We start from the raw sequence: 21,154 nt of genomic DNA on the forward strand, positions 1-21,154 counted from the left end.
ATGAATAAGGCACTATACACTCAAGGAACTGTTTCAAGCATGTTCTTTTCTCACTTAACCCTCACAACAACCCTATAAGGTACAGATGATAATTATTCCATTTTATTTATTTATTTATTTTATTTTGTCTTTTTGCCTTTTCTAGGGCTGCCTCGGCATATGGAGGTTCCCAAGCTAGGGGTCTAATCGGAGCTATAGCCACCAGCCTACACCAGAGCCACAGCAACTCGGGATCCGAGCCGCATCTGCAACCTACACCATAGCTCACGGCATCGCTGGATCCTTAACCCACTGAGCAAGGCCAGGGATTGAACCTGAAACTTCATGGTTCCTAGTCGGATTCGTTAACCACTGTGCCAGGACGGGAACTCCAATAATTATTCCATTTTAGAGAAGCCCAAGAGCTAGTCACAGGCGGAGAAAGGACTAAAACACAACCCCACAGAATCAATAAATCCCCTGATTCTAAGGAGAATGAGCAGAGTTATCCCTTCATCTTAAGCAACCCAGGAAGAACATCTAGAACAACTCTTTTAAGTCAGAGAAAAAGGAGAACAAGCAAGATGAGAACTTTGTGTGCTACCACCTGGACTTTCCAGGCCAGAGCATGGGGAGAAGGGACCCCAAAATAGTCCACGAGTCTTGCTGAGTTAATGATACAGAATTCAAAGTCTGAGGAAGCAAAGGTGGCCAGAGTTTGCCAGGCAATACACCAGAAAAAAGGGGGAAAAACTCATTCTGTAGATGTGCGGAGGGCTCCTTTAAAAAAAAATTGTTGGAGTTCCCGTCGTGGCGCAGTGGTTAACGAATCCGACTAGGAACCATGAGGTTGCGGGTTCGGTCCCTGCCCTTGCTCAGTGGGTTAACGATCCGGCGTTGCCGTGAGCTGTGGTGTAGGTTGCAGACGCGGCTCGGATCCAGCGTTGCTGTGGCTCTGGCGTAGGCCGGTGGCTACAGCTCCGATTCGACCCCTAGCCTGGGAACCTCCATATGCCGCGGGAGCGGCCCAAAGAAATAGCAAAAAAAAAAAAAAGACAAAAAAAAATTGTTTTAATGAAGTATAGGTGATTTACAGTGTTGTATTAATTTCCATTGTCCAGCAAAGTGACTCAGTTACGCATATATATTTTTTCATATTCATTTCCATGATGGTTATCACAGGATACTGAGTATAGTTCCCTGTTGTATAAGGTAGAAATTGGTTGTTCATCCATCCTATATATAACAGTTGGCATCTGCTGATCGCAAACTCCCAATCTTTCCCCCAGTCCCCCACCTCCTCCTTGACCCAGCCACAAATCTGTTCTCTAGGCCCGTGAGTCTGTTTCTGCTGCATAAGGGAAGCATCATGTTTTAGATTCCACATAGAAGTGATAGCCTATGGTATTTGCCTTTCTCTTTTTTTTTTTTTTTTTTTTTTTGGTGTTTTTGCCATTTCTAGGGCCGCTCCTGTGGCATATGGAGGTTCCCAGGCTAGGGGTCCAATGGAGCCGTAGCCACCGGCCTACACCAGGGCCACAGCAACGCGGGATCCGAGCTGCATCTGCAACCTACACCACAGCTCATGGCAATGCCGGATCCTTAACCCACAGAGCAAGGCCACGGATCAAACCCGCAACATCATGGTTCCTAGTCGGATTCGTTAACCGCTGAGCTACAATGGGAACTCCTGCCTTTCTCTTTTTGACTTACTTCTCGTAGGATGAGAATCTCTAGTTGCATCCATGTTGCCAGAGGGCTTCTTTGAGTGTCTGGCTAAGGACTGAGATGAACTGGGAGGAAACTATCCCGGCCACTAGAAAGAAGGATGTGGAACAATTCCTGGAGCTCACGCAAGATCAGGAATCGTGTTAAAAAACCTTCTGATACGCAGGGACTTCAATTGGGGTCCTCAGAAGATACTGCCTCAGTTACAGGGACAAAGAAATTGTAGACAAAAGACTGTTTTGGCCCCACCAACGTTTAAAAGAAAGCCTCCACGGAGATCTCGTTGTGGCTCAGTGGAAACGAATCCGACTAGTATCCATGAGGACGCAGGTTCGATCCCTGGCCTCACTCAGTGGGTTAAGGATCCGGCGTTGCCATGAGCTGTTGTGTAGGTCACAGACGAGGCTCAGATCTGGTGCTGCTGTGGCTGTGATGTAGGCCAGTGGCTACAGCTCCGATTCGACCCCTAGCCTGAGAACCTCCATATGCCGAGGGTGCTCCCCCCAAAAAAAAGAAAGCCTCCAAAGAATCCAACCTTTTCTAACTTGACTACATCCCACCAGAGCAAACCTCAAAAGTAGTTAAAGGAATACAAGAAAATCTTTTATCGGTTTTTGGTTTTGCCTCACGTACAGCAGCTTGATGTGGGATCTCAGTTCCCAGACCAGGGACTGAACCACATGCCTTCAGCATGCTGTAGACAGGCACAAAAAAAAAAAAAATATATATATATATATATATATATATATATATATATATATATATATATATTATCCTAAATAAGAGGTGAGAAAACCACATTCACTAATAGGAAGAAAACTGAATATAAGAAAACCAAATATAGGAAGAATTTTACAATGCACAGATGACTTTATTCCAGGAATTCATGAATGGTGTAGTAGAACTATTTAATGATCTCAACAGCTGAAGAAAGACATGTAATAAGATATAGGGCATGAAGACAGAGTCCTCCCGTGATGTAGAAATCACTATGTTTGCCTGGGAAAACTGAGATTAACAGAACTTGGTACCTTACCCAAAGTCACACAAAGAATTGGCAAACTGACATAAAAAGCTGGAATTAACCTGATTTCAAGCGTATACAAACACATGGACACTGGCTCTCTCTCACACACACACATACTAACTCTACGTATTTATGGCACGATTTTAACACGCCACGGATCTCGGTGGCAGGTACATAGCAGAACATTTTACTATTCTTTCGATTTTTCTGTATGGTTGAAAAATTTCAGATGAAACCTTGGGAAATATAATACTCCAATGCTTAGCACAGACCCAAATGTCTATCGACCTGAGGCCCCTGTATATACCAACCCCCTCAACCTCTCCCAAGGAGTCCCACACAGCCCCCCACCCTGCCCTTCGCTGTCGCGCCCATTCGCAGTTCCCCAGACACCTATTTTCACCCGGACCACAGGCCCTTCCGACGCTCAGATTCCGACCACAGGAATCCCAGATGGCTAAACCCCAGCCCTAGCCTCACCAACCGTATCCAGATGAGTCCCTTAGTCATGGGCTCTTCCAACGCCTCCCTCCACCCCCCGGCGGGCGATCCGGAGCCAACCTGTCACTGTCAACACCAATGGTTTCTTCCTACGGCCACTCCTCAACATTGATGGAGGTCCAAGCCACCCACAAGGCCCCCCAAACTCGGAAGCTGCCGTAAACAACAATCCACCACGAGTACCCACCACAAACCACATCTTAAGTCCTGGAATTCCCACCACGCGGGATTCTTAAAGCCGCTCGCGGAAATCTGACGGAACCTCAAAAGCCAATATTGTGACCGCGAGTCCGGGGAAGCCAAGCTTCCTACGCCACTTCCGCTGACGTCGGGGACGGGCCACCTCCACACCCGACGTCAAGGCCCCTTGGGAAGTGAGCATTAGATTCAGGTGCCTGGCAGAATGATTGCCGTACAACATGGCCGCGCCAACGTCGTTTCCTTATGTTGGGAGCGGCCATCTTGGACCTTGCGCCGCCGTTTTGGATCGTGCGCCGCTGGGAGAGTGAGGTGGCCATTCCGACTGACGAAGCCGAAAAGGTGTGGATTCAATGGCTTCTTTCTCTTCAAGATTTTTCTTCTCCGGCTCTTCCATCTCCTCAGCTGCTGCCAGCACCGTCGCGCCTGCTCAGGAGCATTTCAGCGCTCTAGCCCCCAGCCTTCCGACCTGACTGGGGAGCGAAACCCACCAGAGAGCTGGCCTGAGCGGAGGCCGGCCGCGCCGTCTCGTCGCCTCTGGATGTGCTTCGCGAGGAGAGACGGCGGCGAGCGGGTAAGGGGCTCACATTTATTGTACCAGGGGCCCGGCGAGCGCTGCCAGGCAGCGGTCCCGTTTCTCCAGGGGGCGGCGTCGCGGTGGTCCCCGCAGTGGCAGCCTGGGGGCCGCGCCCCGGAGGCCAGCCTGAGCATCCTGAGGGCCGCCTGGGTCCCCGGGTGATGACATCTGGGCGGGGGTCTGGGGATGTGGCCCCGAGGGCGCTGCCCCCTGAGATCTGCCCCTCCGGCCGGACTTGGGCACTGGAGCCGGACCCTGGCGGGGTGCTGGACGGTTACGATCAGCGCTGCGGGGCAGCTGGAGATGCTGAAAGAGGGGCGGCGAATGACAAAACACACAAGACTCTTTAACAGAAAGAAAGTGGGGGACCAGGAGGCCCTCCGTTCCACAGAACAGAGGCGCCTAGGCTTTAGTCCTCATGACTTGTATTAGGGAAGGTGACGTAGGTTCCTGAGCAATTTCAGGTGCAGGCAATGACAAAGCCATCTCTAAGTGAATTAACAGAGGGAACGACTAGCAACTAGTGACAGGTGCATCCCTCCAGGGCGTCGTGCAGCTGCTCCTGGTTCACGTATGACTCCCTTATCTTGCCTTTGAAGGAGACCCTGTACCTGAGAACTCTGCGTCCGCAGTCCTTAGCTTGCTGTGCTTTTGCACGTGCGCCAAGTTTGCCTTCTGCAGAGTTCGGCAGTTCAGTGTCTCCAGCACTGGACCAGTTCCCATCAGGGTGACCGGCCAGCTCAGGGGCACCCTCCTCCTAGTCAAGGCCTGGACCTCTGAGGGTGAAAGCTGATGCTTGTGGCCTTTGAGAATATTACACCTTCGGAGTTCTCGTCGTGGCGCAGTGGTTAACGAATCCGACTAGGAACCATGAGGTTGCGGGTTCGGTCCCTGCCCTTGCTCAGTGGGTTAACGATCCGGCGTTGCCATGAGCTGTGGTGTAGGTTGCAGACGCGGCTCGGATCCCGCGTTGCTGTGGCTCTGGCGTAGGCTAGTGGCTACAGCTCCGATTCGACCCCTAGCCTGGGAACCTCCATATGCCGCGGGAGCGGCCCAAGAAATAGCAAAAAGACCAAAAAAAAATAAATAAATAAAAGAATATTACACCTTGAACAAGGAACGGCGGGGTAACGATGTCACTTCGCTTATGGGGTTTGTTGCGTTAAAAATGGGAAGGAGGGAGTTCCCTTGTGGCACAGTGGGTTAAGGACCTGGTGTTGTCACTGTGGTGGCTCCTGTCGCTGCTATGGTGCTATTTCAGTCCCTGGCCCAGGAACTTCTGCATGCTGTGGGCAGGGCTTAAAAAAAAAAAAAAAAAAAAAAAAAAAAAAGAAGAATACAAGGAGGCAATGGGGAGAGAATTGAATACCTCCCCTCCCCTTTCTTGTGTAATTCTCAAGGCTGTTAACCTTTAAGAATATTACTCCTTGAAGTAAAAAGCAGCAGGACAGAGAATAATATTTGTTTTGATGGAGGGTTACAGGAACATTGTGACCTGACCTACCAGCACAGCTGCAAGAACAAAGGATGTGACCAAGAAGTTTGCAACAACTGATCACGCCTCTCCCTCACCTTTCCTATAAAAGGGCTTTGCTAAAAGCCTGACAGAAGTTCAGGGTATTTAAGACATGAACCACCTTTCTCCTTGCATGGCCCTGCAATAAACCAAACTCCGGCATTTAGACGTCTCGGCTTCGCTGTGCTTCGGATATGTTTTATGGAGGAGACACTGGCAACCACATCCACACCAAAAGACTCTCACTTGTATCTCACAAGACAAGATAAATTGAGATACAGTGAAGAAGGATCTTCTGCATCCTGAATAGTCACAGACTCCCATTTGTTTTTGCGAATTTTGTGATACAGGAGTCACCTTTTTTTCTCTCCGTATAATTATCCCAACAGCTTTATTTATTTATTTATTTAGCCTTTTAGGGCCACACCCGCGGCATATGGAGGTTCCCAGGCTAGGGATTGAGTCAGAACTACAGCTGCTGGCCTACACGACAGCCACAGCAATGCCAGATCTGAGACCTACATCACAGCTCACGGCAATGCTGGATCTTTAATACACTGAGCGAGGCCAGGGATCAAACCCGAAACCTCATGATTCCTAGTCGAATTCATATCTGCTGCACCATGATGGGAACTCCTAGGTTGTTGGTCTTTTCCTTCTGTTGTCTGTCGCTGGGCCAGTACTGTTCTGTTTTAGCTATGGGATCTTTCCTAAAGTCTCAGGAAATAAAATTCATACTTTATGGCAAAACAAAAATTTAAACAGTAACTTTTCTCTGCCTTTTGGCCGCCTCTACCTCCCACCACAACCATCACTGTGCATTACGGATCTGTGTTAGATATGGACCAAACCTTCCCCATCGGCAGAAATACCTGCTCAGCCACTGAAGAGCAGTATTCTTCTAGCATCAATAGGACGAGTCCTTAAAGATGACATTCCTTCTTGTTCTCATAAGGGGTCACATAGCACTTAGATGTGGATTATGTAAACTGTCATTAATGCATCATTTAATGCGTAGCTCTCTGTCTCAAAACTAATGTAACTGTGTTTTGACTTCTAATGGGTGGAACAGTTCTCAGAGCTTTCTAAGCTGCATTTCCTGGGTTATAGTCCTCAAATTTAGCTTGAATAAAATTTTCCATTTCTGCGAGTTCTCACTGTGGCACAATGGGTTAATAATCCACCTGCAGTGGATCAGGTCAATTTAGAGGTCGGTTCAGTCCCTGGCCCAGTGGCGTGGGTTAAGGATCTGGCATTGCAGATGTGGCGTAAGGTCATAGCTGTGGCTCAGATTCAATCCCTGGCTAGAGAACTTTCATATGGCTGCAGGTTCAGCCATTAAAAAAAAAAAATTCCTTCATTCTTTGATTGACTGATTAATTTTTCCTCAACAGTCTTATGATCTGATAAAGTAAGGTCACAAATCCCATTCTTTTTTTATTTATTTTTTATTTTTTATTTTTATTTTTTTGTCTTTTGTTGCTGTTGTTGCTATTTCTTGGGCCGCTCCCGCGGCATATGGAGGTTCCCAGGCTAGGGGTCTAATCAGAGCCGTAGCTGCCAGCCTACACCATAGTCACAGCAACGCAGGATCCGAGCCACGTCTGCGACCCACACCACAGCTCACGGCAATGCCGGATCGTTAACCCACTGAACAAGGGCAGGGATCAAACCCGCAACCTCATGGTTCCTAGTCAGATTCGTTAACCACTGCACCATGACGGGAACTCCCGAGTTAACTGTTGACACAAGCTGTGGTGTAGGTCGCAGGCACGGCTTGGATCCTGAGTTGCTGCAGCTCGCATTGGACCCCTATGAACTAACATGCCACAGGGTTGGCCCTAAAAAAAGCAAAAAAAAAAAAAAAAAAATCCCATGTGGCACAGCAGGTTAAGGATTTGTTGCCATAGCTGTGGGTGCAGGCTGCAGCTGTGATGTGGGTTCAGTCCCAGGCTGCAAGCAAAGCCAAAAAAAAAAAAAAAAAAAAAAAAAGAGAGAGAGAGATATTTACATCTGTTTTGCTAAGCAGGTTTTTTTCATAAGTAACTTGTTTTTAACCTTCATTTTTAGTGCCAGGATCCTTGCAATGTCATTCTTTTAAAATATACTTTATTGATGTAAAAATTCACAAAATACAGGGAGTTCCCATCATGGCTCAGCAGTAACGGACCCGACTACTATCCATAAGGATGTGGGTTCGATCCCTGGCCTCCCTCAGTGCGTTAAGGATCCAACGTTGCTGTGAGCTGTGGCATGGGCTGGCAGCTGCAGCTCTGATTTGACCCCTAGCCTGGGGACTTCAATATGCTGTGGGTATATCCCTAAAAAGAAAAAAAAAAAAAAGAGTGGAATCCCTGGTTCATATGGCAATTCTGCAAGTTTAACTTTTAGAGGGATCACCAATTTTTTTCCATTGCAGTGGAACCATCTTACATTCCAAAAATGTTCAAGAGTTCCAATTTCTGCAGTATTACTCTTAATATTGTGAAATCCCAGGATTTTAGGAAATGCTAAGATTAGAGGAAATGTTTGTCGTGCCCAAGGACATGTTATAATGATTACAAAGTTCCTGCTTGACACAGAACTATGAACATTTGCATGTGAACTAACTGCATGTAACCCCATCATTTGCTCTTCTTCATCTCATGTGCTGCTTGTTTTTTAGTATTTTATGGAGATCTTTTCATCATCTTTAGACATTTCAAAAATAAGGCTCTAGAAAAATGTAAGCTTTAAGAAGTGATGTAACATCACAGTTGGCAGAATTACTACAAAAGACAGTAAAAATAAGGACCAAAGATGTGGTGTCATTCTTTAGACTTCTTAATGAGTCAGTTACACATTAGAATTTTTTAAAATGATTTTTATTTTTTCCATTCTAGTTGGTTTACAGTGCTCAGTCAATTTTCTACTGCACAGCAAAGTGACCTAGTCACACATACATATATACGTTCTTTTTTTTTTTTTTTTTTGTCTTTTGTCTTTTGTCTTTTTTAGGGCTGCACCCACGGCATATGGAGGTTCCCAGGCTAGGGATCTAATCGGAGCTACAGCTGCCGGCCTACACCACAGCCATAGCAATGAAGGATCTGAGCTTCATCTGCGCCCTCACCACAGCTCACAGCAATGCTGGATCCTCAACCCACTGATTGAGGCCAGGGATCGAACCTGAAACCTCATAGTTCCTAGTCGGATTCGTTTCCACTGCGCCACGACGGGAACTCCCCCATGTATACATTTTTTTTCTCACAGTATCATGCTCCATCATAAGTGACTACATACATTTCCCGGTGCTATACAGCAGGATCTCATTGCTTATCCATTCCAAAGGCAATAGTTTGCATCTGTTAACCCCAAACTCCCATCCCACACCCTCCTGCTCCCCCTTGGTAACCACAAGTCTGTTCTCCAAGTCCAGGAGTTTCTTTTCTGTGGAAAGGTTTATTTGTGCCATCCATTAGGTTTCAGATATAAGTGATATCATATGGTATTTGTCTTTCTCTTTCTGACTTACATCACTTAGTATGAGAGTCTCTAGCTCCATTCACGTTGCTGCAAATGGCATTATTTTGTTCTTTTTTAATGGCTGAGTAGTATTCCATTGTGTATATGGACCACATCTTCCTAATCCATTCATCTGTCGATGGACATTTAGGTTGTTTCCATGTCTTGGCTATCGTGAATAGTGGTGCAGTGCACTTAGGGGTGCATGTATCTTTTTCAAGAAAAGTTTTGTCTGGATATATGCCCAAGAGTGGGATTGCTGGGTCATATGATAGTTCTATACTTAGTTTTCTGAGGTACCTCCAAACTGTTTTCCATAGCGGTTGTACCAATTTACATTCCCACCAACAGTGCAGGAGGGTTCCCTTTTCTCCACACCCTCCAGCATTTTTTTTTTTTTTGACTTGTTAATGATGGCCATTCTGACTGGTGTGAGGTGGTACCTCACAGTAGTTTTGACTTGCATTTTTCCAATAATCAGTGATGTTGAGCATTTTCTCATGTGCCTGTTGGCCATCTGTTTGTCTTCTTTGGAGAAATATCTATTCAGGTCTTTTGCCCATTTTTTGGTTGGGTTGTTGGGTTTTTTTTTGCTGTTGAGTTGTATAAATTGTTCGTATATTTTAGAAATTAAGCCTTGTCAGCTTCATCATTTGAAACTATTTTCTTCCCATTCTGTAGGTTGTCTTTTTTTTTATTGTTTCCTTTGCTGTGCAAAAGCTTGTCAATTTGATGAGGACCATTGACATATAGAAGAATTTTGATAAGGGAATAGAACATTTCTATCAGATTATATTACTCAATATTCCATGCCTATGCTTAGAATTGATTAAACCCTAAAAATTATATTCCTTCATGTAATTTCAAAAATAAAAAATAAAATTAAATACATAAAGTCCATATTATGTGGTATAGTTCACACCGTAACCCCTACAAACCTTGGCTGATATTCAACTGATCTTTTTATGTTCTGATTTTTTAATATATTCAAAGAGCATTATATTTATAGTGAAAATGTCTAATATTTGTAGTAGAATATTCCCTGGAAACCTGTCTAAAACAATTTTGTTAATCCCTTATAATATTTTAAAATAGTTATTTATTTATGTTTTCTGCTGTACAGCATGGGGACCAAGTTACACATACATGTATACATACTTTTTCTTCCCATTGTTGTGTTGCAATGTAAGTATCTAGACCTAAGTTCTCATTGCTACACAGCAGGATCTCATTGTAAATCCATTCCAAGAGCAATAGTTTGCTTCAGTTAACTCCAAGCTCCCGATCCCTCCCGCTCCCTCCCTCTTCCCCCTGGGCAGCCACAAGCCTGTTCTCCAAGTCTGTGATTTTCTTTTCTGTGGAAAAGTTCATTTGTGCTGTATGTTAGATTCCAGATATAAGTGATATCATATGGGATTTGTCTTTCTCTTTCTGACTTACTTCACTCAGTATGAGAGTCTCTAGTTCCATCCATGTTGCGGCAAATGGCATTGTTTTGTTCTTTTTTATGGCTGAGTAGTATTCCATTGTGTATATATACACCACATCTTCCTAATCCAGTCATCTCTCAGTGGACATTTGGGTTGTTTCCAGCTCTTGGCTATTGTGAATAGAGCTGCAATGAACATGAGGGTGCATGTGTCTTTTTTAAGGAAAGTTTTATCTGGATATATGCCCAAGAGTGAGACTGCTGGATGATATTGGTAGTTCCATGTATAGATTTCTGAGGTACCTCCATACTGTTCTCCGTAGTGGCTGTACCAGCTTACATTCCCACCAACAGTGCAGGAGGGCTCCCTTTCTCCACACCCGCTCCAGCACTTGTTATTTGTGGACTTCTTAATGATGGCCATTCTGACTGGTGTGAGGTGGTATGTTGTGGTAGTTTTGATTTGCATTTCTCTAATAATCAGGGATGTCGAGCATTTTCTCATGTGCTTGTTGGCCGTCTGTATCTCTTCCTTGGACAAATGTCTATTCAGGTCTTTTGCCCATTTTTCTTTTTTTTTTTGTGGCTTCTTTTATTCTTTCTTTTTAATTAATTAATTTTTTATTACTCAAATGAATTTATCACATCTGTAGTTGTATAATTATCATCACAATCCAATTTCACAGGATTTCCATCCCATAACCCAAGCACATCCCCCCACCCCCCAAACTGTCTCCTCTGGAGACCATAAGGTTTTCAATGTCTGTGAGTCAGCATTTGTTCTGCAAAGAAGTTCAGTCATTGGCAAGCATAATGTCCTCACAAATATCTTCTAAACTTTGGAGTTGTTTCTTTTTTACTTCTACTTCTTCTTTCAGCTCTGTGATTCTACTTGTATTCTGTGCAAATTTGTTTATCTTTTGTTAATCTTTAAAAGTAACATCGACAACTTCCACAGCCGCCTTCTGCATCGTGGCTGCCACCCTGGGACTCCAGATTTCTATTTGGAAGAGTCTATGGTGCTTAATGATATCCAGTCGTCCACAGAAGGCATTTTCAGTGACTTAAAATCACAGTATTTCTGTAACATATGAGTTTACTGGAATAAACGAGAGATATGACTCCTTAAGGATTCCATACCTTCATAGAATCTAGAAAAAAAAAAATAGAAGCTCTGATTCAACCTCCATGTGCTGCGGGTGTGGTCCTAAAAAGCAAAAAAAAAAAAAAGGCTTTCCACATGCCCTGTTTTAAAAAGACTTACTATACGAATTCGTGGATGATCAGTGAGCTCTGACATCCAGATGAAGGATGTGCTACACCCACTATGTTAACTGGGCTTCCCTCCTCCCGTGTGGGCTTGTCGGTGTAAGGGAGCTCTGTATCAACGGGGACGACTTTACCTCGTTCATCACATTTACAGAATCTCTCTCCGAGACGAGATGTTTTGACTTTCTAGAGAATGCTATCATTATCACCACATCCCTGAACTTCTATTTTTAATGTATAATAAGATGTAGCTTTCCTTAGCTTTCCCGCATTCACTGCCACTGGTGGGTCCCTCTCCTGAATGGATACCCTCACATATAACAAACATGACTTGAAAAAGAATAATTACCCCCTTTCCCTGCATCCACAGGTTGCCACCTCCTAAATGCATAGCCTGTAATGTTCAGATAAAGTCTTTTTCCTTTTCTTTTCTTTCTTCCTTCCTCCCCTCCTCTTTTGCCTTTAAGGCTATACCAGTGGCACATGGAGGTTCCCAGGCTAGGGGTGGAATTGGAGCTGTAGCCACCGGCCTACACCACAGCCACAGCAATGCAGGATCCAAGCCACATCTGTGATCTACACCATAGCTCACGGCAAACCAGATCCGCAATCCACTGATGGAGACCAGGGATCAAACCGGCATCCTCATGGATACTAGTCAGATTCATTTCTGCTGCGCCACAATGGGAACTCCCAGATAAAGTCTTTTGACAATTGCTGCATTTATGTTTTTTTCTTTTTCTTTTTTCTTTTTTGTCTTTTTGCCATTTCTTGGGCCGCTTGCACGGCATATGGAGATTCCCAGGCTAGGGGTCTAATCGGAGCTGTAGCCACTGGCCTACGCCACAACCACAGCAATGCAGGATCTGAGCCGTGTCTGTGACCTACACCGCAGCTCACGGCAGCACCGGATCCTTAACCCACTGAGCATGGCCAGGGATCGAACCCGAAACCTCATGGTTCCTAGTCGGATTTGTTAACCACTGAGCCACAATGGGAACTGCTATGTTTCTTTTTTGTTGAGATCCCAAAGGTATAACGAGGGAATGTCTTCAGATGGAAGATGTACAACTTTCCTTCCACATATAAGATTTCTTTCCTCTAGGTGTTCCAGAAGGGTCTGTATCATCAACCTTCATGGCATTTCTCTCCTGTGTGAGTTCTCCGAGTAGGTTAGATCAATCACAAGAGCTCTCTCACGTTCCCACTGTCATCGTGTGGCAGATTTTCCTCTCTGCCGAGTTTGCTTGTGATTAACAAGAGCGGCCTTCTGAAAGAAGACTTTGTGACACTCATTGCATCCGTAGGGCCTCTCCCCCGAGGGAGTCCTCCGGTGACCAACGAGAGCTGACAGCGCAGCAAGTGCTTTCTTACGGTTGCAGCGTGCAAGTGGTTTCTCTTTTGCATGAATTCTCTGATGTACAGAGATAGGATTTAGCTGTGAAGCCTTTACCATATTGCATTTGAACGGCCTCTCACCTCTCTGGGTCCTCTGATGAATAATGCGAGTTGACTTACAGGACAGAACCTTCCCACACTCACCACATCCATACAATTTCCCTCTGGCGTGACAACTTTGCAGATGGTTTGTGAGACCTGACTTTGGGATGAAAGCTTGTTGACATTCATGACATCCCCAAGGCCTCTCTCCTGTGTGAATTGGCTGGTGAATCACAAGGTGTGCCTTCGTGGAGAAAGCTCTCTCACAATCTGAGCAGCCATATGGTCTCTCTCCTGTGTGAATTCTCTCCCGTACAATGAGATGGGCCTTGGATGTGAAGGCTTTATCACCGGCACTGCATGTGAAGGGCTTCTCACCTGTGCGGGGGCTTCTCTGATGTACAAGGAGAGTTGACTTACAGGACAAAAGCTTCCCACATTCACTGCATTGGTGGGATTTCCCTGCTGCATGATGAGTTTTCTTACGACTCCTGAGATCTGACTTCTGGCTAAAGGTTTGCAGACACTCATTGCATCCATATGGTCTGTCTCCTGTGTGAGTTCGCTGGTGAATCAGGAGCTGGGCCTTTTTTGAGAAGGCTTTCTCACAGTCTGAGCATTTGTAAGGCTTCTCTCCTGTGTGAGTTCTCTGATGCACAGTGAGATGTGTCCTAACCCTGAAGGCTTTATCACATACCCTGCATCTGAAAGGTCTCTCTCCTGAGTGAGTCCGTTGATATAAAGTGAGTTTTGACTTCCAGGGAAAAGCTTTCCCACATTTGCTGCATCCATAGGATTTCCCTTCTCTGCAATGGGTTTTCTGATGATACGTGAAAGCTGACTTTGTAACAAAGGCTTTCTGGCATTGATGGCATCCAAGTGGTTTCTCTCCCATGTGAGTTTCCTGATGAGTAATTAGCTTTAACTTCATGGGAAAGGTTTTCTTAAAATCACAGCATTCATGGGCTTTCTTTCCCGCGTGAGTTCTCCGAGGCATGGTCACGAGTGGTTTACAAGAACTCACTGCACTATCATTGCTTCCGTTTGGTTTCTTGCCTAAAGAAGCTGCGTGAGTCATAATTAGCAAGCTCTGACTTCCAGATTAAAGCCAGAGTCCCCACGACAGAAAGAGCAAGATGACAAGAGGAGGTCTAGAAAAGGGTCTTCAGTTTCATGTACTATAAAAATATTAGTAAGACAATCAGTAAAATTTGAGTAAGCTCTGTAGACTGGATAATAGTTCCGTATGAATATCAATATTCTGATGTTGATAAGTTATTGCATTTGTTTGAAAAATGACCTTGTTTCTAGAGAATACACACAAGTATTTAGGGGTTAAGAGTTCAGGAAAACAGTATGTATCGGCGTGTGTGTGTGTGTGTGTGTGTGTGTGTGTGTGTAATGGCAGATAGACTATGATAAAGAAAATGTGGTAAAATATTACCACTTAAGGAAATCTGCAAAACAATGTACATGAAATTTGTGTACAACTTTGGGATTTCACACTAAGTCTAAACTATTTAGAAATAAATATTTTCAAAAGGAAAAAAAATCTGAAAATAAAGGACATTTACATGACGCTACATAGGAGCATTACCCATAATTGCCATTTTATATTCACACAGCAGCATCCTGCATAATACGCTGGTATTCTTGATCTAGAGAGCGGTTACACAGTGGGCTGAATGTGAAAATTACCTCAGCTGTATCCTTACGTGCGTATACTTTTCTATGTTATCCTTCAAATGGTTTTACCCAAAGAAGTAAACAAAAATGTAGGCAGGAGTCAGGAACCGCTCACATGTAAGAGGATCTTGGGAGGAATGTGGATGTTATCCTGATAATAATGGGATGCATTCAAGGTAATAGTAGGAGAGAGATGACGTGTCCTAATTTTCACTCTAAAAATGTCAGTTTTGTGTATCAGTTATCACACTGACAAAGTCTTTTTTTTTATTACTCAATGAATTTACTACATTTGTAGTTGTACAATGATCATCACAATCCAATTTTATAGGATTTCCATCCCACAACCCCAGCACATCCCCCCACCCCCCGAACTGTCTCCTTTGGAGACCATACGTTTTTCAAAGTCTATGAGTCTGTATCTGTTCTGCAAAGAAGTTCATTGTGTCCTTTTTTCAGATTCCACGTGTCAGTGAAAGCATTTGATGTTGGTGTCTCATTGTATGGCTGACTTCACTTAGTATGATAATTTCTAGGTCCATCCATGTTGCTAAAAATCCTGGTATTTTGTCCCTTTTAATGGCTGAGTAATATTCCATTGTGTATATGTACCACATCTTCTTGATCCACTCCTCTGTCCAAAGTCTTAACTATTGTGACATAAATACTATTTTTATTTATTTATTTATTTTTATTTTTTGTCTTTTCGGGGCTGCACCAGCGGCATGTGGAAGTTCCCAGGCTAGGGGTTGAGTAGGAGCTATAGCTGCCAGCCTACAGCCACAGCAATGCAAGATCTGAGCCGTGTCTGCAACCTACACCACAGCTCACAGTAACCCCAGATCCTTAACCCACTGAGTGAGGCCAGGGATCAAACCCGCATCCTCATGGATACTAGTCAGGTTTGTTTCTGCTGAGCCATGATGGGGAACTCCCAGTGCTATTTTTAAGCCTGTGGATTGTAGTTGTGAAAATTTGTAGTGGTCTGTTCTGTCATATAGCATTTTTCTTATACTTAGATCTTTCCTTCTACCTTCCCCTGATGCAGAAGATTGTCCTTTCTATATGGTGGTTTATCTTCTATACCCCATCTTTCCCACCCAGCTAACTGTCAAAACCTTGTATCTTTAGAAATCCAGATGTTTCTGAAGCTTATTTTTATGTTCATGACCTTTGGGGGGTTAGGAGCTGGAAACACTGACTTTCCCTACTTACTTTTTACAAATAAATAAAAATAGTAAAATAAAAAAATCATCTAGCTGTTATGTGGAGACTAGAGAGAATCAAGGTTAAAGAAGTGAGATTATTTTCAAGAAAACTATAATACTTTTGGCAAAAAATAATGGACATTGAAGCATGAGTGAAAACAATAGTTACAGAAAAGAGCGGAGGCTGTTGGGATATAGTGAGAGTAAGACTAGTCTTGCTAATGGGTTGAATTTGTGGCATGAGTGAAAAGAGGGACCAAAATTGACGTGAAGTTTGGCTATTACATCTTCAAGTGCAGAAACAAAATGTCCAGGAGACTCTATGAGGATAAGGGAAGCTTTGCCCTGTAGATAGAAATTTGGGGGTCATCATATTTTCTTCCATCATGGTCTATCCCAGGAGACTGGATGTAGTTCCCTGTGCTATACAGGTACATTTACACATCGGAATACTACTCAGCCATGAAAAGGAACAAAATAATACCATTTGCAGCAACACAGATGCAACTGGAGATTCTCATACTAAGGGATGTCAGAAAGAGAAGGCCTATTATTTTTTAAAATATTATTTTCCATCATGATCTGTTCCAGGAGATTGGATATAATTCCCTGTGCTCTACAGTAGGACCTTGTTGTCTATCCATTCTAAATGTTATTCTTTGCATCTATTAACCCCAAACTCCCAGTCCATCTCCCTCCCCCCACCTTGGCAACCCCAAGTCTGTTCTCCACGTCTGTGAGTCTGTTTCTGTTTTGCATATTTTAGATTTCACATATAAGTGATATTATATGGTATCTGTCTTTCTTATTTCATTTAGTAAGATAATCTCTAGCTGCATCCACATTTTAAAATTGTTTTTGCTTCTTAATTTTTTCTTTTTTTTGTTTTTCCAGGTCTCTATCAACTGTCCTTGTTTATGGATCCTGTTTTCCTGCTTCTCTGCACATCTGGGTAGGTGCTGATTAGATACCAGATGTCATGAATTTTATTTATTTTTAAGGCCACACCTGCAGCATATGGAAGTTCCTGGGCTAACGGTTGCATTGGAGCTGCAGCTGCTGGCCTACACCACAGCCACAGCAACACCAGATCTGAGCTGCATCAGCAACCTACAACCACAGCTCACAGCAACACGGGATCCTTAGCCCACTGAGCGAGGCCAGTGATCAAACCCACATCCTCATGGGCACTGTTTCGGGTCCTTAACCTGCTGTGCCACAACGGGAACTCCAGATGTCATGAATTTTACATTACCAGTTTCCTATTCCTTTGACTAGTACTGGGCTGTTTTGGGAAGCAGTTACATTACTTAGAAACAGTTTGGCTTTTTAGGTGTTTGCCTTTATGCTCTGGTATGAGAGTTCAGAGGAGCCTTTAGTCTTGATCCAATTAGAGCCTCCCCCACCCCCACTCCCCGAGGCAATGCTCTTCTCAGGTTCCACTGTGATTCTCCAAACGTGAGGACGTGTTGCCATTCCAGTGGGTGGAAGCCCAGGTTATTCCTGACTTTGCGAAAGCTCCAAGGATGGTTCTGCGTGTCCATTTCCACTGGTTCTTTCTCCAGCCTAGGGAGCTTCCTCACATAAAGGTGCTGATCACAACTTTAAAACTTGTGGGGGAACTCTACAGAATTCTAGAACTTTCTCTTACTGAATGCAGCTCTCCTGTAATCTGCCCCCTGGATTTGAGCCAAGCTGCATTCTCCGAACTCTAAACTCCATCTCAATTCAGGGAGACTGGTGTTCCCGTTGTGGCTCAGGGGTTAACAAACCTGACTAGTATCCATGAGGCCTCGGGTTCAATCCCTGGCCTTGCTTGGTGGGTTAAGGATCCAGCGTTGCCATGAGCTGCGCTGTAGGTCTGAGGCGGCTGGTATCTGCCATTGTTGTGGCTGTGGCACAGGCTGGCAGCTGCAGGTCCGATTCAATCCCTAGCCTGGGAACCTCCATATGCCGCGGGAGTGGCCCAAGAAATGGCAAAAAGACAAAAAAAAAAAAAAAAGAAACAGTCCATTCACATGTTTTCTCTGGTTTTTTTAGTTATTTAAGGTGAGAAGATATGTATATTATTCTGTTGAAGGAAAAGGAATTGTTGGAATTGGCTATAAAAAATATTGGTCAGTATTTAAGTGCAGTATGATATTCATGGATATATTAATTTATATAATCAGAATAGATACAAACTTATGTTTGGCAGCATTTCCAGTAGCATAAATCTCACATTCCTTTAGGACATTTGAGCTCTTTTCCAAGGCTGATAATTTGATTTTTACGTTTCAAGAGCATTCCATGGAATTCATATCTAAAAATCAGTGTAGGATTTTCTTACTAAAGAAAAAAGTATTGGAGTTCCTGTCGTGGAGCAGTGGAAATGAATCTGACTAGGAACCATTAGGTTGCAGGTTCAATCCCTGGCCTTGCTTAGTGGGTTAAGGATCTGGCGTTGCTGTGAGCTGTAGTGTAGGTCACAGACTTGGCTCGGTTCCTGTGTTGCTGTGTCTGTGGTGTAGGCTGGCAGCTGTAGCTCCGATTCAGCCTCTAGCCTGGGAACTCCATATGCTGCCAGTGCGGCCCTAAAAAAAAAAAAAAAAGACACACACACACACAAAAGAAAAAAGTATTGATGTACTTGGATAATTACTTTAGATAATTACTTCTCTGGGAATATGCTTTTCCAAGTTTATTTAAGGGCTAGGTAGGAATTTATTGAAGTTCTCTGAAATTAATGTTTTTATGGTAGGCAAAATAATGGCAAATCCCAAAGAGTTTTATGTCCGGTTCCCCCGAATCTGTAAATGCGTCACACTGCATGGTAAAGGGGAATTAAGATAGAAGATGGAATTAAGTATTTTAGGACCACAGAAATTGTTTCTAGAGTTTAAAAGGTTCATAGAGAGAAATGTGCCTCAAGATGGATTATACCCAGAGCCTCACTAGATGGATCGATTGATCGATTATTTGATTGATTTATCTTTTTTTTAAAAATCATTTAGGCATTTATTCTTACAATTGTCTAAGCAGATTTAATTTTTAATTTTACAGTAAAATAGCTGGTTAGGCAGTAATGCTGGAATTTAAAACTTGGCCATTGAATCCCACACTCCACTTACTAACAGCTTTGCTCTACTTCCCAAATTTAAAAATGGAATACTTTTGATCATATTCCAAATATATTTTAATTATAGGTATTCTAAAAATGTAGTACTTGACATCTGGCAAATCATGAAGACTCGCTGGATCTTAGTTGCTCCATCTTTAAAATAGTGATGGTTGGGAGTTCCCTGGTGGCCTAGTGGTTAAGGACTTGGCATTGTCACTGCTGTGGTTTGTAGTCACTGCTGTGGTTTGTTGTCACTGCTGTGACTGGGGTTTGACCGGTGACCTGGGAATTTCCCCATGTGGTTGTTATGGCCAGAAGTAATAAAACATAAAATAAAATGGTGATTATTTTATTTTCCTGTGATATCACACATTTGTATGTTATCTCTTGCCATCACAATCAGCTCTAATATAGTCTCACTGTGCCCAGTTAGTATTTCGCAGCTTATTCCAACTTCTTTATTACTTTGTCTCTGGTGCAAGTTGCTTAACTTCTGTGCCTTACTTTCCTGTCTATAAACTGGCGGCAACAGCAGAAATTGCATATTAGAGTTAAAGGAATGAAATGAGTTAATTCATCTAAAGCTATGCCTGACTCATGTTAAATGTTAGCTATTACTCTTGTTGTTTTAATTGTTATTAAAACTACTTTCACATACATACATGTTCCTGCTTGATCTTCCCAGTGTTGCTGAGGGTATAGACAGGGTAGATTTCATTAAACCCCTTTTATATTAGAGAGGATCAAGAATTCGAGAGGTAAGGGACTTACCCAAGGTCACGGGAGCTCTCATGTGGCCGAAGAGAACAGGAACAGTAGGTCTGTTTAACCCCATCTTTTATGCACATATATGAGAGAAATGACCAGGTCTGTCAGTCATCAGAAAACCCAATTCTAGATTTAACAAATACAGTAGAAAATAAATTCAGCTGCAGATAATTTATAGAATGCTTCCTCCCCAAGTGAAAATTTCACTGTAAGATTTTCCTAAATAATAAATTCCCCCTAAATAGTTAAAACAAGATCCAACTTAGAAGAAAACTATTTCCCTGCAGGGCATATTTATACTAACTTTTCCCACCTGAGCTTTGTGCCAAAGCAGCATGGGAGGACATTAGCTGTTCAACAGGCATAGCTGCAGTGGGAAGGAGCCTGGGTCTAGAGTCAGGAACCAGGAGACACCGACTCCCCACATCAGTGGTCCTGAGAGTCATCTGGTCACAGTGCTATGTGGCTTTAGAGTTTATAAAATGCTTCCACATTGTGAGATTCAACTGAGGGAAGAGTTTGGACCTGACCATCTCTTCAGTATCTATTTCTAAACGGTAATTCTCCAAAAAGTTGTAGAAGAAGTTTCTTATATATCAGTGTTGTAGATCTAAAAAAGGTAGAAAGAACTAAGCTTGGCAACCATGGCGTTGTGCAAAAAATAAAAACAAAAATGCATGTCATCTCCGGGCTGGGCTACTTTCTGTCGGGCAGTTTATTGCCTTGTTTTTAGCCTGGCTAATTATAGATTTTCTAAATACCATGCGGATTAACATGCTCTATGTTTACAAGTACATAAAGTGTACACTGAGCAAAACAGTGGACTTCCAAAGTGGGCGGGGAATGCACCTCAGGGCTTCTGGCAGGACTGTCATTAGAATCTCTGTCTGTCACAGACACTGGGGCATTAGGCATGTGGGACAAGTCCCCTCATCTAGGTTTTAGAGGGCTAGTTTTGACAGGAGGGCATGTAGCAGCCTGACAAGGTCTCATCCACACCTTTGTTTGAGAGAAGGAGGGATTATGGGGGATGGAAGGGTAAGAGCAGCTCCTACGTGTGTGGTTGGTTTCCTCAGCAAATGTAAATATTGAATGCTTGCTACGTGTTAGGCTGGGCGCTGTGCTGGGTTAAGGGGAAAACAAAGATGGATTATACCCAGAGCCTCACCAATACTAGACTGATTGATCTGACTATTTGATTGATTTATCTTTTTAGGACTGCAC

General features: G+C 43.5%; 2 protein-coding genes across 8 annotated transcripts in view; one reads left to right on the forward strand and one right to left on the reverse strand.

Moving 5' to 3' along the window:
- The first annotated feature begins 3,505 nt into the window (after window positions 1–3,505).
- Window positions 3,506–21,154, forward strand: part of LOC100625598 (uncharacterized) — a 35,675-nt gene continuing 18,026 nt past the window's right edge. For 4 of the 7 annotated variants that reach the window (XR_014806601.1, XR_014806600.1, XR_014806606.1 and 1 more), the window contains exons 1-2: window positions 3,721–4,007; window positions 16,957–17,014. Coding sequence is in view for 1 of the 7 variants with exons in the window: in XM_013995279.3 (XP_013850733.2) it covers window positions 3,639–4,007; window positions 16,957–17,014 (427 nt within the window). In the remaining 6 variants the exon portion in view is untranslated. Of the gene's footprint in view, window positions 4,008–12,833; window positions 14,064–16,956; window positions 17,015–21,154 lie in introns of all 7 variants that reach the window. The other 3 variants (XR_014806604.1, XM_013995279.3, XR_014806595.1) reach the window with 3 other exon arrangements.
- Window positions 12,939–14,383, reverse strand: LOC146402430 (uncharacterized). Its single transcript, XM_084961754.1, has one exon. It carries the CDS (start codon window positions 14,244–14,246, stop codon window positions 12,939–12,941), a length of 1,308 nt encoding a protein of 435 aa, XP_084817880.1. The 5' UTR covers window positions 14,247–14,383.

Source organism: Sus scrofa, chromosome 6 (assembly GCF_054392235.1).
Source record: "Sus scrofa isolate SSC_HxYL_T2T_F1_AM1 chromosome 6, Sscrofa_HxYL_maternal_Yorkshire_Landrace_v2.0, whole genome shotgun sequence".
In the NCBI taxonomy this organism is placed as follows: Eukaryota; Metazoa; Chordata; class Mammalia; order Artiodactyla; family Suidae; genus Sus; species Sus scrofa.